Source organism: Lactuca virosa, chromosome 3 (assembly GCF_052849685.1).
Source record: "Lactuca virosa cultivar CGN04683 chromosome 3, Lactuca_virosa_CGN04683_v6, whole genome shotgun sequence".
Lineage (NCBI taxonomy): Eukaryota > Viridiplantae > Streptophyta > Magnoliopsida > Asterales > Asteraceae > Lactuca > Lactuca virosa.
In genome coordinates, this window is record NC_136428.1 from 322,252,208 (window position 1) to 322,273,468 (window position 21,261).

Below are 21,261 nucleotides of genomic sequence, written 5' to 3' on the forward strand. Positions count from 1 at the left end.
CTTGGGCCTTTTTCCTGAGTCCGTGGCTACCTGAATCTCATCCGGATTCCTCTTCCGGATCTGCTCCAAATCGATCTCCCTTTCCCTAGCTCGAGCAATCATGTTCTCCAGCGACTTGCAGCTGGACCTGCTCACAAACTGGCTGATGTCACTCCTTAACATCTCGTGATATCGGGCCTTCTTTATCTCCTCATCCGCGACATACTGTGGAACAATAAGAGCCCTCTCTCTGAACTTGGCGGTGATCTCCGCCACTGACTCTGTCGTCTGCTGAAGGTCCTGGAACTCCCGTGCCAACTGCTGCACCTCAATAATTGGTGCAAACTCAGCCCTGAACCTAGTCGAGAAATCAGTCCATGTCATCGCGTCCAACGCGGCATCATCTCCAATGGCGTGTCCAACCTCCTCCCACCAATCCTGTGCTCTGTCCTTCAGAAGACAGGAGGCAAGTCGGACCTTGTCCCCCCTCGGGACATCGGCTTGTACGAAAGGCGTTGGCAACATCGGCCAACCACCTGCTGCTAGCGATGGGGTCCCTAGCCCCATGGTAATCTGGTGCGCCACAAGCTCTAAACTCTCAGAATGTCAAAGTACGTGCTCCTATCATGGCCACCATCTCTGCGTGGAAGGCTCCCAGCCTCTCATCCAATATCTCCAGTATGCCCTCCTTGACCGTACCAAAGATCACAGGAGTCTGATCTAGAATGTTGTGCGTAACCTCGACTGATACAAACTCCCTCATCCGCTCCTCGAGCTGCTCGGTCCCTGAACCCGAGCTTGATCCCTCTTCGGCGCCTGATCCGCGAACTGGTCTACCCCGTAGTGTCACCATTCTGCAACAAATCATAACTACCATCAGAATACACCTTTCTATTGAGGGATCACACTCACACTACAAGTTTCCTGATTTCATCTCAGCCCTTGTTGAATCAAGTACAGATCCTCTGCTTTCAGTAGTATGGGCCCCTACTACCTTCCACATCTATCCGTACTTTCCTCAAGAATTGCCTCGACTACACCAAGTCCCTTTCACTGCTATTAACACTGCTCCCAGCACTACTCTCATCCTAGGCTTACCCTAGGGTAACCTCCAACTCACTATCTGCCATCAGCTGTATAAGAAGTCCCTGTTATCTCCCCTTAACTAACTTGCGAATACCATTACATATTGCTTAGACTAGATAATTCTTCGAATGAGAGGTCCTACCCTACAACGGTTAGACTCTGACAAGAGCTGGGAAATAGGGCTAGACCTAACCTTCTGAAATTATTTAGTCCTTGCGATATGTAACTTAACATATCCGTCTACTAGTTAATGAGAGATAACTAAAACTCCTAATAGCACAAAGCAAGCAGCATTCGGGCATTGGGAAAGATAACCACATAATATAATCAAGTTGTTCTATCCTCTAATCAGGAACATGTACTAGCATGCAATTCATAAGGCTCATACACATATAACAGGCACAGAAGGCATCCTCCTAGATCCTTAGTCCTAATCTAGCATGTAGTTCTAGTAAGCATATCATAACATAACTTGTATGGGTATTTTGGGGGTACTTACTTGAGCTCGGCTGATTGCATGCACCACACCCTTTTCTCTTTTCAAAGTTCTTTTCTTTCTCAAAGTTCTTTCCGCTTTTTCTAAAACTCTTTTCTTTTCTCAAAAATCCATTTTTACAAAAATTGATTTTCCTTTTCAAAAATTCTATACCAATTCCTTAGTTTGAGTTCATACACACCCGAAAGTGTTCCCAAATCCCTGAAACCAAGGCTCTGATACCAACTTGTAACACCTCAAAAATCGTGACCAAAAATTTCATTTTTAAAACATTACTGAATCATAATCAAATCATTTCAACATACAAAAAGAGTTATATAATAAATCAGAGTATCTTTTCAAAACACTTGTTCATTTTATCAGAGTAAACATCCCAGGCTAAACTTCTTTGCTCTGTGTGTGTGCCATGTGATCACCCCGAGCTCTTCCCTCCGCTACCGGAAGTACCTGAAACCAAAACTGAAAACCGTAAGCATGAAGCTTAGTGAGTTCCCCAACCTACCACATACCACATACTGGGCCTTGCACACTGCATCGGACCCTGCCCGGCATCGGACCGAAGTCCAGACTAACTTGGGCCCCGCCCACTGCATCGGGCCCCACTCGACATCAGGCCCCGCCTGGCATCGAGCCCCGCTCGGTATACAAATCTATTTCTCTTTGGCCCCGCCTGTCTCTGGGCCCCGCTCGCTAAACATATACAAACATATAACATATCGCATAACACATAAACTATAACTACTCTACTGCATTCCTGTACTAAAAGACCTCGCCTGTCTTGGGCCCCGCCCCTGTCTGCTACGGATGAATCATGGAACCCCGTCCACGCTCCAACTGATAATGAGATACGGGCCCCCGCCCACACAAACTCCTTTCCTGTCTCGGGCCTCGCCCCTGCTCTACTACTAATGAGATATGGAACCCCGTCCATACTCTGCTAATGGTGAGATACGGGACCTCGCCCACCCTCACCTCCCTACCAGGCACATACAAGTATCACACATACAACAAGTATAATCTATCATGCAAACCATTCACTGGGCACCCGCCCGACATCAGACCTTGGTCCGGAATATCATATTAGCATACAGTGCCTAGGGCTAACCCCCAGGTCTTCCTGCTCATCACTACATGGGCCGGCATTATGGCCGTAGACCCATTCACACAAAGGGAAACTGACCTCATACTGCTGAAACTGCTGATAACCCTCTGGCTGCTATCCAACAACTCTCCGAACTGCTGCTCCTCTAGCTCCCCGAGCTACCAATACCAAATAATAGTAACACTTAGCCTAACTTTCCTCAAGAAGTCAACTAAGTCAACTCTGGTCAAAGTCCTTCTCAAGGTCAAAGTCCTGGTCAAAGTCAACCTTCTAGTTGACTCGACTCGTCGAGTTGTTCTGCCAACTCGCCGAGTCCATGCTCCTCAAATCCCAAAACAACCCCGACTCTACTCGTCGAGTCTAGCGAGAACTCGACGAGTTCTCCTTCATCTAACACTTCGGGACTATCTTCAACCGACTCGCCGAGTTGTATAAACAACTCGTCGAGTTCATCTTCATAACTAAGAAGATTGTCTTGGACTCGCCGAGTTCCTCTTCGAACTCTTCGAGTACTATGATCTTCATGTCCATTACGGACCCAGTCTGGTTGAATCCTTTTCTAACTCCACTCACTGATCCGAATCATAAACAGAAGGGTTTGGGTTTGCGACCCGACTCGCCGAGTCCATGAACTGACTCGCCGAGTCCACCTTGTGACATCTCTATTCTGTCGATTACAGTCCATTGCAACACCTTCAACCCATAGACCTAGACCTCTAATGCTAGCATTACACGTAAAGTTGCTAACTTTACGTGCATGCAAGGTGCTATGAAGCTAAAACTCTTAATCCAAGCTAAAAATGAAGGTCTAGGACATGAAATGAAGCCATGGCTGGGTAAAGCTGCCCCCTCAGAGCTTCTAAAGCTCAGAAAGGCTTAGATCTTAAGTCCTTTTCGTCCTCAATGGCTTAATGTTCGGATTAACCTTGGAAATGGTCCAAATGTGACAAAATCTATGCTAGAAAGGGGGTCTAGATGATTAACAGTCAAGGTATAAGCTTTTTACCTCTAAATGGTCTGAAATGCTACCCCAACTCTGGATCTATAGCTTCTTCTTGCACCACAAAGGTCCTTCTTCCTTCTCAAAACTTCAATGCACTCTCAAGGCAAGAACTAGCTCAACAATGGAGTTGGGTGGCTAGGGTTTCGAGTTTTGGACAATAGGGGCCGCAAATGAGCCCTAGGGAAGAGAATAAGGTGCTTAAATAGGGTACCAAGTCTCGGAATTAGGGTTTCCAAACCCAGACCAGACTCGCTGAGTCCACTCGCCGAGTCGGTCACTTAATCTTTGACATGGAACCCGCTCCGACTCGTCGAGTTCTTCCCTAGACTCGACGAGTTAACCCCTTTGACTTAGGGTTTCCTTTCCTTTCTTGGTCTTTCTGATTCTGGGTGTTACAGCGAGGTCTAATTGGTAAATTTGGGATTCGTTTTGAAAAGAATATTACAAGAAGGGACCAAATGCGTTATTATGGAAACTTGTACAAGGGATCGGGTATTTAACCTCTTCATCCGTCACCTTCTAAACCCTAACCCTAAGCTCTATAGCAGCCGCTACCCTTATACCTCCCTCTCATCTTCAACCGGCCGCCACCATCCTCCCCCCCCCCCCCCCCCCCGACTAGCTTGATGCTCCGACCAACTAAGACCCCCAACGACATCTGCCATGACCGGAGATAACGAAGGCCGATGCGCGAACCGAGAACGAAGCTGTTGTGGTCGTTTCCGGTGGAGGTGCGACAACCACAGTCGAAGACCGAGACCGCCGATGGCGCTGCTGCTCTATTGATCGGTGAAACCACGGACAGCGAAACCAACGTTCCCATTTCTTTTCCAACTCGTAGTCGATGCCACCATCTCTCTCCTCTCTTCTTTCATTTTTCCGCTGCTGTTATCGCCTCTAGTCGCCACGATTGCTGCTAGTGCTGCTGCGTCCCGATGCCATCTGCCGCCAATGGCCGTTGCTGCTGTGGTTTTCTTGGGCTGCTGTCGTCGCCACCCACCGCAGGGGTTGTTGGATTTATTTTCCTGAGAAGATAGGATGGATGTGTGGGTTGTGTTGCTCGTGTTCGGGTGTTGTGATGGTATTAGGCTGCCGAAGTGTCCATTGGCCGGAGATCCGAAGAAAAAAACCCCATTGCCACCTCCGACCACCACCTGCCGCCTCAGTACGATGGTGTGTGTGTGTGTGTGTTATTTACGTGAGTGTGTGTGTGTTTGTGTATTTTTGTAAAAGTGTAATAGTGTCGGTAATCAATAGAAAACTTGAAACCACCACCGTGAGGTGGTGGCTGCCGCCACCGGCCACCGTGTCGGGTGGCGGTGTGTTTGCTTTGTTGTGTTTGACTCGTTTGGGGGATGCTTGGTCAAAGTGGGCCCAATGAAGCCCTAATGGGCCCAAGAAACCCTACTGACCTAATAAAACCCTAATGGGCCAAATGAGGCCCAAAGTGACTTAAAAGCCCAACCAATTGGATAATGGGCTAGTATTGGGTAAGAAACCCTAATTAAGGTTTGGAAAACCCTAATGGCATAAAACCCTAATTGTGGGAATTGTTTGGGACACGCACGGGAATTAATTATTAAACCTAAAATAATAATTTAACAACAAGAATTAATTATTAAACCTAAAATAATTATTAAGAATTAATTATTAAACCTAAAATAATAATTAAAACTCTAATGGCATAAAACCCTAATTGTGGGAGTTGGACTTTTGGGCCTTTGGAGTGTGAGTTGGACCTTGGGCTTGGAACCCAATTATTAATTGGGTATTGTTTGATGTTGGCAGTTCGGGAATCTATCAACCAGCAGCTGGAGTTTTATCTGCGGGACTTCAGCAGTTCCAGGTGAGTTATCCTCACTGTACTCAAGGGTCTAAGGCACCAAGGCCGGCCCTTTGTTTTGTTATTGGGATCATTAATGTTGTGATATGTTAGCTCGGTATCCTGGTAGATAGAATGGTTATATGCTAGTATGATCTGTTAGATCGGTATCCTGGTAGATCGGATGTGGTTATGCTTAGTGACCTATAGTTGGTCTGACTGTCTGCATGCTAGTTGTTATGCTAGTTAGATAGATCTGTAGGACTACCTGTAGTATGATGTGATTATCTGTATGTGCATTAGTTGTGTTATATGTCGACATATTATGTGGGATGGGTTGAGGTGATACTGCTCCGTGCGATAACCAACAAACCCGAGAGCATTCCAAATACGAGCTGAGGGCCAGGTGGGGCATGCCAGACTCGTAATGTGGGCTCGGGAGCATTCTAGATACGAGCTGAGGGAGACTCATACTGTGGGCTCAATGGCAATCCAGATGTGAGCTGTGGGCCCGGAAGGCAATCCAGACTCACACGGTGGGCCCAGGGGTAATCCAGTCTGTAAAGCTGTGGACCCAGTACATGTTGATTATTTGTATATGTGTTATGGTATGTTGGCATTCCAACCCGATGGTTGAAGGCCTGGGGTATTCCATCCCGATGGATGATTGGACCCATAGTATGTTGTTTGTTATGATTATATGTGTATTGTTGTGGGTATGGGTATTTTGGGGGAACTCACTAAGCTTTCGGGCTTACAGTTTCAGTTTATTGTTTTAGGTGCATCAGGGGATCGTGGCAAGGCAAAGGCGTGATCGTACAACTCCTCACTTTCTATGACTTTGTTTCTGGGATACTCTGATATGATACATTTTGAAAACAAGTTTTCTAATGGTTAATAGATTTGAAATGTTTTTAAAAGTTTAAATTTGGCATGATTTTTATGGGTGTTACAAGGATTGAATGTGTACAGTTTAACAAGTTAAAGGGTAAATATAGACGAAAAAACTCAGTAACCAAATGTGTACAAATCGAAAAATATATTACTCTTTTAAGTCATTATCCCATACATTTTGTATACCCTAAATTTTATAATTATTATCACTTTCGTACCAGATTGAATATTATTTAAAATTTCTATGCATTTAGAATATTATTTATACATAAACATTATAATCTTACTAATATACATATTATAAAAATTTGTTTGCAATTTATTGTTAAATAAACTGCTTTTTTATTATTTAAAATTTATTATTGTAAACCATATTGCACATAAATTATAACCTTGTAAGCTAATATGTATATATTGTATTCAACAACGTCCCACATTATATGTTGGTTGCACAGAGCCATTAAAAAATAGAGATGGAAGCTAATTAAGTGCCATGAAAAGGTTTTGCATGTTTTCCGGAAGAATAAAGATGGGAAATTGACTTAAAAAGGCAACGAAGTTCAAAAAATGTATAAAAAACCATTGTCTTTTTTTAGTACATAGAATACCATTAAAGTATATTTTTTGTACACATAATACCAACAAGTACATATGTGTTCAAACAAAACCTTGGGCTAACCGATTACCTCAGGTAAACAAAAAAATGACTTAAAAAAGTAACGAACTTTCCAAAATGTTCAAAAAATATCATTGTTTTTTCAGTACAAAAATTACCCTTGAAGTATACCATTTGTATATAGAATACCAGCGAAGTACACATTTTAGTACAAAATACCATTGAAATTTCCAAAATGTTCAAAAAAAATACCATTGTTTTTTCAGAACACCTTTTGTTAACTTTGTTGTTTCCGTATTATATAGAACACAATCATAGAAGATTATTCACCATCGTACCGGTTCACATCTGTTGTGTGCTCTCTTTCATTCCCTCACTCGATCAGTTTGTATCTAAATACAATCATATAAAAACACATAACTAAGAGTCCATCAATTATGATGCAAGCGTTCAAGCGCTCCAACACATATGCTTCTTTCTCTACTTTGACTACGAATCGTCATCAAATCAACCACATGATACTGAGTGTTTCTGGCCATTCATCTCTCACTGGTCTAGGAGAATTAAACGCAACTCCTACTCTCTACATCCATATTTAGGAATTCTCCTGACATAACATCGCACTCGTTTCTCCTTTGTGTCTATGCCGCAACACTAATGAATGGCTAACCTTAATTTATAATATGTGTATCTATATAACGAATATATGTTTTAGGTTTAAGGCATATAATGTGATCGGGAAGCAAGAAAGCTTAACTAAGGTATTATTACCCACTTACTTCTCATGTTACCACAAGAACAATCGAGTAAGGGAATGAAAGAGATTGCACAATTGTTATGAACTGATATGACGGTGCATGATCTCCGGTGACTGTGTTCTACATAATCCTATAACAACGCAGTTAACAAAAAATGCGGTATTTTTTGAATATTTTGGAAATTTATTTACGTTTTTAAGTCATTTTTCCATTAACCTTAAATACCTAGTTACCACAAGGTTTTATTTGAACACATGTGTATTTTGTATACAAATACTAACTTTATATGGTTTTTTTTTGTAATAAAAAAACAACAATGATATTTTTTTAAACATTTTGGAAGCCGGATAACCTGATGGTTAGTTACAATAGCCGGTTCAATGGTATTTTGCATACTAAAAAAAAGACAATGGTGTTTTCTATATATTTTTGAAACTTTGTTACATTTTTAAGTCATTTTGCTAATAAAAGTAGTATGATTCTATGCTCACCCATTGTAAATAAATTATTGAGCCGTTGTGACTTGTGAGTGGGATAGCCACTCCCTTGAAAAAGGATGTTAGCAAGTATCAGGTTCCTCCCCCATTATAACAGAGCCTATATAAACTCTGTATTTTCTCACTACTAGTTATGAACTAAAATCTATTTCTTTTACACTATATATCTCTACTCCTTGTTCTTTGATACTATTCAATTCCGTGAATTATTCATAAATTCATTCACCAGGTTAAATAGGAAATTGATTGTTCACTATATTTGTCAACCCCAATTTATTTGTGTTTCATCTCTTCACAAACAATGGCGTGTTTTTACTAATTCAAGTGCAGCAACTTCGCGTTCTACAGACTACATTTTGAGCCTAAGTTGACTTCATCGGATAAATGGTTTCTTCTATTAGGTTCTCTCTCTCTCTCTCTCTCTCTCTCTCTCTCTCTCTCTCTCTATATATATATATATATATATATATATATATATATATATATATAGCACCAAAATAAATTAAATACAAATTTGCAAAAATAATTTCAATACTTTTTTTTTGGATTTGGTCCAAACCTTGAAAAAATTATATAAATGATCTTTTTGAGCATCTTTCTCAGCTTATTTTTCCTTTTGTAAAATGAAATTACCCTTGTACCATTGACAAATTTAATTTCTATTTTTCTTTCATTTTGAAAGTTATTATATTTATTAAATATAGAAAATGACTTACATACCTCTCTCTCTCTCTCTCTCTCTCTCTCTCTCTCTCTCTCTCTCTCTCTCTCTCTCTCTCTCTCTCTCTCTCTCTAACCCACGTAACTCCTACCTATATTGTTATTTTTGTCATGTATTCACCTACAAGTCAAACAAAAAACCCATACACACAAAAGAATTAAAAAAAACATACATACATACATTAAAGTCATTTTGATTCACTTTATGTGAAAGAGATGAAGAAGAGAATAAGGCAGGTTTTCCTCCCTCTATCCTTCGTCGAACCGCAAACGCCCACCCTTAAATCTAGTGTTCTGGTTTAGATCTAGTATACCTTGTGTTGTGATCAAGTTGTAATGTCTTAAAAATAAAGTAAAATTTTCGTTTTTCACACAACCAAAACCATTCATTCGTTTGTTCAAAAGATAATCAAAGTATAAATTATTCTCAAAACATTAGAGTAAAGTCATAAAATAAATAGTGCGGAAAACTCTAGGGAGGCAATGCGATCAAATCGGGCCAACCCTTTGGAACCATTAGTACCTGAAATAATAAAATTAAAATTGTAAGGACAAAGCTTAATGAGTTCCTCAAAAATACCACATACCACACATAAAAATTACGAGTCTATTTCAACCCTAAGTGAATGCTATGGGTCAAATCATAGTCTTACAATCACTTCCTGTCATTAGCTGAATCATGGTCTTTCTTTATAATGTCAAGGGACAAATCCTAGTCTTATATACAAGTGTCAGGACCAGATCTCGGTTTTTCATACAAGTGTCATGGGCTAGATCCTGGTCTTTCATGCAAGCGTCATAAAGACAAACTAGCATCCTACACAATATAGTGAGAAGACTCGTCTGATCAAAGAGCTGTAATCTCCTACTCAAAATCTCACAAAATCTATTATACGAACCGCCTAAACTAAAAGTCAAACTTGTCAAAAATTCAATAGTCAGCGACCACGCGACCACACCCTGGCCAACTAATGACCGTGCCACGACAGCTACACGAAAAAATAGTCACAGAATGAAACTCGCCACCGTGTAGCGGCTGGCTCAAATCTGTACCACGAAAATTTTCCCAAATCATTTTAACGGATTAATCCCTTAATCCATTAAGCTAGCCACCCAAACTTTCCAGAAGGCTTCCTAGCGTCCAAGAGAGTCATAAAAATCACAACTTTACGGACATGCAAGCCCCATGCACGTCTTACACCATTCTAGGTCAAAATAGAGAAAAATAAGACCTTTATTCTTTTCATGGTCCGAAATCACTCCCTAATTCCATATCTAAAAGATAAAACACTCAAAGGAGATTCAAAATTCATAAAGTGGCAAGATTTACATGGAGTTCTTCCATAAACTCCAACCAAATCCATAAAAGAGACACAAAGTTCCACAAAATCCTAGATCTATGAACTTAAAAATATAAAGTTGAGTACCTGAGCACTTACAAAGGTCTAGAAGGTAACCAATGTGCTAGATCTTTCATAAGAAACTCTTAAAATCAAAAGGGGGAAATGCTTCTTCCTTCCAAATGCCACAATGCACACAAAGGCTTAGAACACAAGAAGAGGAGGCTAGGGTTTGGAGGAAATGCTTTGGAGAGATGGAAGTTAGGGTTGGGAGGAAACCCTAGCTCCAACGTTCCTTAAATAGGGCTTAAGGTCCGAGGCTTACTATTTTGAGCCCATAACGGCACCATGCCATAGTTCCATAACTCACCGTGTCGCGGTGATGAGGCACGCATCACGTCGTGGCCTGGGCAAAATTCCCCAATCCTTAAACTTAAGAATAAAAGAGCTCCAAAGAATAATACCTTAGAATTTGGATGTTACCATCAGATTTCGTCCTTGAAACCTGCTGCTACAAAGAACTCGAGGTAGTGCTCTCTCATCACCTCCTTGGGTTCCTAGGTCCACTCAGAACACTTCCGGTGTTGCCACTGCACCTTAACCAAACTCACCACCTTGTTGTGAAAGGTCTTCATCTTTCTATCAAAAATTGCAATCGTTCTCTCTATGTAATTCAGTCGCTCGTCAACCAGAATGTCATCCAAGGGTATCAGTGCGGAATCATCAGCTAAACACTTTCGCAACTAGGAAACATGAAAGGTGTTGTGGATTTGACTAAGCTCCACAAGGAGATCCAATCGATAAGCAACCTTTCCCACCCGAGCAACAAACCTGAAAGGACCAATGAATCTCAGACCCAACTTGCCCTGCTTCTAGAACCGAATGAAAAATTTCCAAGGCGACACCTTTAGAAGCATAAAATCCTCTACCTGAAACTCGATATCAAAACAATGCTGATCAGTGTAACTTTTTTTTCTACTCTGCGCGGTCTGCAACCTATTACATATCTACTGGATCAACTCCATAGTCTTGAGCACTACATCAGTGCTTCCCATCACCCACATCCCAATCTCACCCTAACAAATTGGGGTCTGACATTTCCTCGTATAGAGAAACCTAAAGGGAGGCATACCAATGTTGGCGTGATAGTTGTTCTTTTAAGAGAATTCAACTAAAGGAAGGTAGGTATCCCAGCTTTCACCAAAATCTAAAACACGCCCTAAGCATGTCCTTGAGAGTCTGAATGGTCTACTCTCGCTAACCATCAGTCTGTGGGTGGTAAGAAATACTAAAAAGCAATCAAGTATGTAACTCCTCATGGAACTTCCTACAGAACCTGGAAGATAAACTGACATCACGATATAAAACAATAGAAATTGGAGCCCCATAACGTGCAACCGCCTCCTTATTGTAGATCTCAGCTAACTTCTCGACACATGAACTGTCCTAAATCGGGATAAAGTAGGCACTCTTGGTTAACGTGTCGAAAATGAACTAGATCAAATCAATAGCACATATCATCCTAGACAACTTCGTGATGACATCCATAGTGATTTGCTCCGATTTCCACATGGGGATGTCCAATGAGTACAACTTTCCATGGGGTCTCTAATCTACGACCTTGACTTTCTGTAAAGTTAAGCACTGCTACACATACCAATCTATCTCCCTCTTCATATAGGGTCACCGGTAACTAAGTCTCAGATCTATGTACATCTTTATAGCACCCAGATGGTTTGAAAACTTTGACTTGTGCGCTTCCTCCAACAAGGTATGTTGAACCCCAATAGAAAGGGGAACACACACACTGCTACAATAAGTCAACAAACCCTGACTATCAGTGACGAATGTAGAAATCTGGCCCCTGATCTTCTCCTTCTTTCGATTATCTTCATTTAATCCCTCAAATTGCGCCCCTTTGACCAAATCCAACAGTGTTGAAGTGATAGTTATCCTCACACATAGCTCTCGGATAGGAGCACTAGTCGCCTTGTGACTAAAGGCATCAGTCACTATATTGGCCTTCGTAGGATGCTACAAGAACTCAAAATCATAATCCTTTGACACATCCAACCACATGCGTTGCCTCATATTTAGATTCGGCTGATCCCTCAAATATCTTAAACTCTTATGGTCCGTGTAAATGGTACACCAGACCCCATACAAGTAGAGCCGCCAAATCTCGAGGGTGAACCCCCCTAACTATAGATCATGAGTAAGACAATTCATCTCATGAGGCTTCAACTACCTTGAAGTAGTTAATCTTTGTTACAACAAGTATTTCACACTATAATGGTTTGTTTTTATTAAAAAGTGATGATCCATACATACGGTCGCCAATGAGCGACAACTTTAGCGAGACCAATTAACTCTCTCATAGGCGAGCAACTTATGATGGCGATCTACAAGCTTAAGGGTGAAAAACATTACTGGACGATTATCATGTTATAAGACTGCTCCAATTCCAGTACCGGACGCGTCTCATTAATTGAAAAAGGGTTTAGAGAAATCCGGTAATGCTAGACTGCTCCAATTCCGGTACTTATGATGGTGAATCAGACGAGGCGTTTTTTTAACAAAGAAAAGGTTGTTTATGACTCATCATTCCAAACAAAATTGTTCTTGCGAAGCATTCTTGTTAATGGGGCTGCTAGGACTCAATAGTTTTTTCTATAAATTTTCGGTAATACCCCACAAGACCAAGAAATCCTCTTAATGTTCGAACATTGTGAGGTTTCGACCACTCTCGTACTGCTCCTATCTTTGTCTGATCAACCGTTCCTTCATTCTTCTAGGTTGTGGTACCAACCACTTGCCTTTCCTTGTAAGGAAAAGGCGGCTTGTCGAACCCCTTCCCCCGACGGGGTTTGTTGTTCTTCGAAAAGTTTTCATAGTGTTGTAGCCATAATATTGGGTCATTTTTCCCGTCAAACGTTGGGAACTCTATCTTTTCGAATCTTGGAACCCGATTCCTCTTATACCATGTATCCTCGGGCTCCTCCCATGTCTTCGGGAATTGTTGGTGTTATTCCGAAATCGAAAAAAAAACCTTGGCGATTGGCCCCTTCCTGTCGAGTCTGATCCCAGGGGTGTTTAAAGGGTTGGGGTTGGCCCTGGCGCCAATAATCATTCCTCCCAATACCTTTCGACATGCCTCCTTGTCCCCCATCAACCCTTTGCCTCTCCCTACAGCAACCACCGATGATAAGGATCTTCTACCGTCAGGCACTAAACCAACCCCTCGTCCCCTGCCGATCTCTTGCTCCGGTGGATCACCGAATTGGTGTCCCCCATGATGCGAAGGGTTTGGTTAAGATATGCCAAATTCCACCAAGTATACAAATGGAACCTAAACATACATGGCCTCCGATTATATTTTCCCAATCGTCTACACTAACAATCCATCCTTCTCCACCAAAGGGTGATTTTAGTAAATAGCCAAATATGATACTTGGGCTAAGAGTCAAGTTGGTGATTTTTCTTACATCTCCACTCGGAGCCCAAGTATCATATACGCCCCCAAAATAAAGAGCCTTGAATACTAGAAGAAAAGCACCTATACCTAACAAGATTAAGTGAATACCTAAAATTGTGGTCATTTTATTTCTATCTTTCCATACATAACCGAAGAATGGAAAAGATTCTTCAAGCGTCTCAGGCCCTAAAAGTGCATGATAAATACCGCCAAAGCCCAATACTACAGAGGAAATTAAAGATTACGTCTTTTTGTCACCAGTGGCCTGATTGCAATTCATAATTCCTTCTTCCAAGGCAGAGCTGCAAGGCTTCCATGGCAGTCTTCAACTCGTTGGTGCTTTGGATTTGTTGGTTCATGAAAGTGGTGGTGTTCTGGGTTATTTTGGGTCATGCAAGCCTCCAATCGCTGAAGTAATTCTTCTGGGGTTGCCATCACGAGCAACTCTGATACCAAATTTGATACATACTTATATCGTGACCTCATGACAGGTCCTGTATAAACACTTTTTCCTTCAGAAGTCGTGACCTATAAGGAAACTCAGTCTCTCCTGTTTAGGAGACTAAGCTGCAAAACAGAAAAACTAGAATCGAAGCCAGAATAAGTTAAAACTTCAAAAGCATGCTTTATATCTTGAACAGTTAACCCTTAAATAGGTCACACGAAAATAAAAGATAACTCCTAATAATTTAAAACTCCTAAACAGCTTCTAAATTAAAAACAAAGAGATAAACTTCAACAGAAGAAAAGATAAACTAAAGACTCCTAATAGCAAGCTAGACGATTTGGATCAGGATGACTACTCTTTATTCTTCCTTTTATAAACCTTGCCAAATCTAGTATTATCCATATCAAAAATCTTCCTCATCAATTGTCAAAATCAATGTAGTTCCACCTCTATTATGCATTTCCAACCATAAATTGAGGAGAAATTGACACCTCAACAAACTCTTGATATTCAATAGAAGACTTTCTGGTCAACCGCACTCGAGAAACACATAAATTTGAACCCCCCTAAGGTCTAATACATAAAACACAACCTTGCTCTTGGCTGGAGTAAAAAAGGAAAAAAATGATTTGATAAATTTTAACAGGCACCTATATACAGACACAGACAGGTACATCCAGCCACGTCTTTACCTCCATCCCCTACTGATGCCACCACCACGATTAGATTTCCAGTGATAACTGAATAACCATGGAATTTCTAGTACTTGTCCAATATTCATCCAAAGTTTGACGAAATCTGATCAAATGATAAGCTTATAGCTAGCTGTAGTACCCAAAGTAAATAAACCAAACCACATGTTGAAAAAGGTTGTGAGTAATAATAACAATCATACACAAAGTGTCCCAAATGAAGAGTTACTAAAACCAACAACTTTTAAAGAAGAATCAACAATATTAAAGAGACCAAATTTATCGTTTAAAATAAGTAAAAATAGGAGATATAAACGTTGACCGATTTGACACTGGTAAGGAGACCTGAACCTATTCTGTCAAATCCAAAATGGATGTTACACTCACAGATTCTAGACAAAAAAAACATGACATAAATGGTCTTTCTTGAAAGTATGATAGTATTAAGAATATATTTTGAAAGTATAAGAGTTTGAAACATAATTAATAGAAAAATTGCATGCAATGTGTCATGAAAATCATGAACAAAGAATCCTTACATAAAATTTAAGTAAATGGTCCCTGTGGCAAGATTTTAGTAAATGAACATGACAGGCCTTTTTTGGTAATAAAATTGTTATTTTAGTGAAAAAAAAGCTTTATTATTGTTGAGGTAGTTTGGTTTATAATATGCTATCATTCTGTAAATCATGAAAAAAAGAATCCTTACGTAAAATGTTACATAAATTGTCCACGTGGTAGATTTTAGCAAAAAAACATGACATAAATGGTTCGTTTGGTAATAAAATGGTTATTTTAGTAAAACATTTAAAATAAAATAAAAAAAAACTTTACCACTCTACAACACAAAACTAACACAAATTAATTGATAATTAACTACGAGAAACGTAACTATAATAAACAGAAAGAATTTACTTCCATACAGTCAATTAAAGGGAAAAAGAACATACTATAAAGAGTTCATTCAAAGTTGGCATGGATGTATCATTAATATGATCTCTAAATCCATATTTAAAACATTCACAATGGGGAGTTTAATGGAAGAGTTGAATGAGGTGTCATGCCTACTTGTCATTCAATGGATACAACTACACCATTGTGAAATGCCACCTTGACATTCAATGGATTTGGAGTTCAATGACCATTGAACTCTTCAATGGCAAAAAGGAAATTTTATGTCGTGATTGCTCCAATTTACGTTAAAGGAACATAAATTTTAAATTCCACCATTCAAGAATAGGTCTATTAAAAACAATCATATCCATTACTTCTTCTTTCAAAGATAAATCTATGAGGATTTACTTTAAAAAAGCAACGTTCAAAAAATCTCATAAGACATACTATTACATTTAATTGGAAATTTTTTTTTCAGTTGGGAGTGGAGAGGAATAAACTGAAGAAGAAAATCATGTCGGGGGTTTCCTAAAGCTGCATTGGGAACTATCATTTAGATTTTCGAAAAAAAATTACGAAATTAAGAGAGAGAGAGATGGTGATCATCACAGAGAGAAGGAACCAAAAATATGCACAAAATATTACTTCTATATCCTTGTAAACTTTAAATATTAGTTTTATATCCTTGTAAAAATCAAAATTACTCTTATAAGTTATATCCTTATAAAATTATAAAAGGAAAATGACTTAAAAGACCATCAAAGTTTCAAATTTGTTCAAGAAAAACCATTCAAGTATTACATGTTCAAAAAATACCATCAAACTAATACATATGTTCAAAAAACACCAACGAAGTACATGTTCTGTTCAAAAAACACCATCTCAATGTTTTGGGGGTAGCTTACATATTTAGTCCCTAACTTTTTTTCTTAACTCAGACGGTCCCTTTAGTTTAAATTTGCTTCGACCACAGACCCTGATCGAGTTAAAAAGACTAATATACCCTTATTACTTTCATTTAACATTATTTTTATTATTTATTAATTATTTATACAATTTATGTTATTATTTATTATAAATATATCAATTGTACAAATAATTAACAAGTAATAAAAATAAATGTTAAATGAAACTAATAAGGGTATATTAGTCTTTTAACTCGATTATTGTCCAAAGGTGAAATAAATACAAACGCTAGGGACCGTCTGAGTTAGAAAAAAAGTTAGGGGCTAAACATGTAAGTTACCCCAAACCATAGAAATGATGTTTTTTGAACAGAATATGTAGTTCGTTGATGTTTTCTGAACATATGTTTTAATTTGATGGTATTTTTTGAACATGTAATACTTAAATGGTTTTTCTTAAACAAAATTTGAAACTTCGATGGTCTTTTAAGTCATTTTCCCAATTATAAAATACACATCCATATCCAAACTCATAATTTTATTAGGTTTAAATTAATTTAATATAAAAAAGTTATCAATAAATCAAATTCCATACTATTGTACTAAAATACCGTTTCCTATTTAAGATTAGCATTAAACCAAATTAGTTAACATTAAACCTAATTAAATATTATAAAGGTTCCTGCATGTCATTTACTTGCTGCCGGCGTTTACTCCATATCGCAGGTACGCATGTACGGCGTATCAATTCTTTATATCATACCAGCACATCTCCTCCATAATATAATCTGAACCTCAAATAAACCTACAACATACTTGAAAACTGCCATGATTTACTTAAGCAGCAACAACACATCTCCTCCATTAACCAGCATCAGAACCAGTTCAAACAACAAGCAATTAGAGCATCAGACTTTGAGAGCAATCCTTAAAATAACATCCAACTGTCAAACTTATGAAAGAAATGATATTGAATTCTCGAAGAGCAGCAATCGGAATAAACTATACCACCATGACGGAAAAAACATCCCAAAATTTAACCTTGCATCGAAAATACCACAGATGCTAGTATCTCCCAATCGTTGAATACATTGGACCCCCTCATTATCAAGCCACAAAAATACCCTACATCTTTGATTTTGTTCTGATCGCTCCTTCATCTCCCGACTTGAACATTGGACCCCCCCTCATTATCTCTATATGTGTTGAATGCTCAATTCCAAATCGTCACAGTCGAATTTCAGAGTTTCTGGGCACCAACTCAATAGGAATTTGCAAATCTAGAGATCTTACGACTTACGCATATTACTCGGTCCCAAATAACAAAAACCCCAGATCAATTCCTAATTTCATGCTCAAAAAAACACATATAAGATCAACAGACACCACATGCATAGAGCTACAAACCGAATTTACAAATGAGAGTGAATGTAGAGATGTTTAGTGTACGACGAAGATGATATACGGAAATACAAGATACCTAGCCTAATCTTTAATTTGGGATTTAGCTTGGGAAGGGTATTCTGGGAAATTCAATAAAATTTTAAAGTTTAAATAAGTTTTTTAATATTAAATTGATATAATTCAAATTAAAATTTAAGTTTGGATATAAATATAAATTTTATAATTTGATAAGGATATAGAAGTAATTTTGATTTTTACAAGGATATAGAAATAATATTTAAAATTTAAAAGAATATAAATGAAATTTTCCCTAAAAAATATAATCCTAATGTATAAAAGTAATTTAATTTTTGATTATAGAGTGAAGGAGGAAACGCTAGGTGGCAAAAAAAAAAAAAAAATCTTTTATTAGAATAGGAATGTGTGTGTTTTTACTATTGTTTCAAGAATCATTATCACTTATACATATTTTTTTACGGATGCTTTTGTACAGGAATTTAAGGGAAGTGCAGGCAAAGCATGATGTTAAAACAATGAAACAGAGATGGAATAACATTATTTTATGGAACAATATTATCCCAAAGATACGGCTTGGACTCACTGCTAACCAACCCAAGCTCAACGAGGCGGATGTTATGCCCCTTACCAATCAGGTGAGTTATCTTATTAATACCCTTGCTTTCACTCTGAAATTTCCACAAACATTTCGGGAGAGTCATCAAAAAGCAAACCCCCGATAAACATTTTTCACTTAACTCTATTTTTTTTAATCAATGAGTTTAAAGTTATATTTTCATAAACAAAAATGAGACATGGGCTGAACTGGGTTCCCCAACACGTCCCCATCCCTGATTTTTGCCCATACGGGTATCCTGTCTCCGTCCCCGGGACTCGGTTTGGTGGGGAATACCCTGCCTCTATCGCGCCGGGTTAACTTGTTCCATAGGGGGTTGGGGTAAATTTCGATCTCTATTTTGGACCATGTTTTATTTAACTTTTTGTTAGATTTTATTAAAAAAAACAAACTCTTTTCTCAAAACTTTGAAATTGTTAATTGATTATTGGACTTGTTCTTAAAATTCCAGAATTCTTTTTGTTTGGAATGCATAATGGAATCCGAAATTTTGGTCTAAAATGTACTTTTTTTCTTTCAAAAAAAAAATTTCTTGAAGATTTGGCCATTTCTCAACAAAAAAAGTAAAATTGGGATGTTTTCATTAATATTAACTTAAAATGTGATTATTAGGTAATTATCCCTGATGATGATGTTCCAATTGAGCAACCAAATAACCTCAAAATACCCCTCCATGTCATAAAAACGTGTACCCACGACTTCAACGAAAGGAATTTCATCGGTAAGGGTGGTTACGGAAGGGTTTATAAGGGAACCCTTACATGGGCAGATCATATAAACCAACTAGTAGCTGTAAAGCGGCTAGATGTCACCAGATTTCAAGGTAACAAAGAGTTCCAAACAGAGGTCACGTTGCTTTCTGAGTATCAACACAAAAACATTATAACACTTATAGGTTTTTGTAACGATAACAAGGAGATGATTCTTGTTTACGAATACGCAACGAATGGAAGCCTTGATGCATATTTATGTGACACTAGCATGTTCGGTGGACTATCATGGCCACAACTCCTCAAAATATGTATTGGTGTTGTTTCTGCATTGGACTATCTTCATAACCATGTGGCTGAAAAACACAGAATTATACATCGCGATGTAAAAAGTGCGAATATTTTGTTGGATGAGAATTGGAATGCAAAACTTTCCGATTTTGGTTTGGCCAGAATAGGTTTAGCGCATCAACATAATACCTTCGTGATCACTAACCCTGCTGGAACGTATGGTTATACTGACCCACAATATGAAAAAACAGGTTTTTTAACAAAAGAGTCGGATGTTTATTCGTTGGGTGTGGTTTTGTTTGAAGTTTTGTGTGGAAGGCTAGCCTATGTTTCCAGTTACCATGATGAGCGGCGTTTCTTACATCATTTGGCTCGAACCAGCTACAAAAATGGAGAGCTAGATAAGATTATTGATCAAAGAATAAAGAAAGATATCAAACAAAGAACATTAAGCAAGTTCTCAACTATTGCATATAAATGCTTGCATAAGAATCGGGAAGAACGACCTACAATTGCTGACATTGCATCCCAACTTAGGGAAGCCTGGAAAAACCAAGTAAGTTTGAATAATGTTTTTATTCAATTACTTCAATAGGGACATTTTTTTATGGGAAAAGAAGGATGTCCATATAATAGTACATGAGTTGCTAACCCAATATTTCTTTTTCATCACCAGTTTACAAGATGATGGAAGTGAAACCTTCTTGATCAGTTGATTCACAAAAAAAGAATCATTGGTTAATCTTTATTAAACGTAGGGGACAAGGACAAATAAAATCTAAACTAAAAGTTTGGTTCAATGGTTGTATAGAGATACAATGAGACAACACAACACCATTTGTTTGTCTTCCACAAGGAGGAAAAATGGTTGAAGATTAACAAATATTTGTCTCTTTCTATATTTAATATGTTCCTACATGAATGTATTATAAGTTTTGTTCTACGAACTTCATTAAGACCACAATCCTCAAAATAATGGTTCACTAGGTTACAACCCGTGGAAACCACACGTAAAAGATTTATAAAATTTTATTATATTTTGTTATAATAACCCGTGTACTACATGGGTCTGCAAACTAAAAAAAAAATTAAATAAAAAAATGAGTAACATAAAAATTTCTAATATGATATTTTTGAATTTGGTCTTACTAAATGAGGAGAAACAAAATGGATTTTATCAATTGAAAAGCATCTTTTCCTTGGATTAAACCAACATTTATTTTCATAAAGATCCTTTGAACCTTTAGTGATTTGTGGTTAATAACTTCCTTGCATTTTTGGCTATCTTTTAGATCTCATATAATGGAGTAAAAAGTTGGTGAGTTAAGATTAAACTGAAAGATCATGGATAAATATTATTCTCTTATAAATAAAGTATAATTTTAAGGAAAAACAATGGACCTACCCTGCTATGTGATTTTCGTTTTTCAACCTTCATGGCCTGATCAAATTATGAGACTTGGGGTTTGTCATAATTTGATCAAAGCTACTAAAT

The 21,261-nt window shown here is 38.3% G+C and overlaps 1 protein-coding gene across 2 annotated transcripts; it reads left to right on the plus strand.

Annotated features, from left to right (window-relative positions):
• Window positions 1–8,402: 8,402 nt before the first annotated feature.
• LOC145167374 (putative receptor-like protein kinase At5g39000) lies at window positions 8,403–20,713 on the plus strand. 2 transcript variants are annotated; one of them, XM_079086562.1, is made up of 5 exons: window positions 8,403–8,654; window positions 16,301–16,338; window positions 18,625–18,784; window positions 19,378–20,322; window positions 20,443–20,713. In XM_079086562.1, coding segments are annotated over exons 2-5 (1,119 nt in total). In that variant the 5' UTR covers window positions 8,403–8,654; window positions 16,301–16,336; the 3' UTR covers window positions 20,455–20,713. The 2 variants fall into 2 exon arrangements, with proteins under 2 accessions (XP_078942688.1, XP_078942687.1); XM_079086561.1 differs by lacking the exon at window positions 16,301–16,338.
• Window positions 20,714–21,261: the final 548 nt, after the last annotated feature.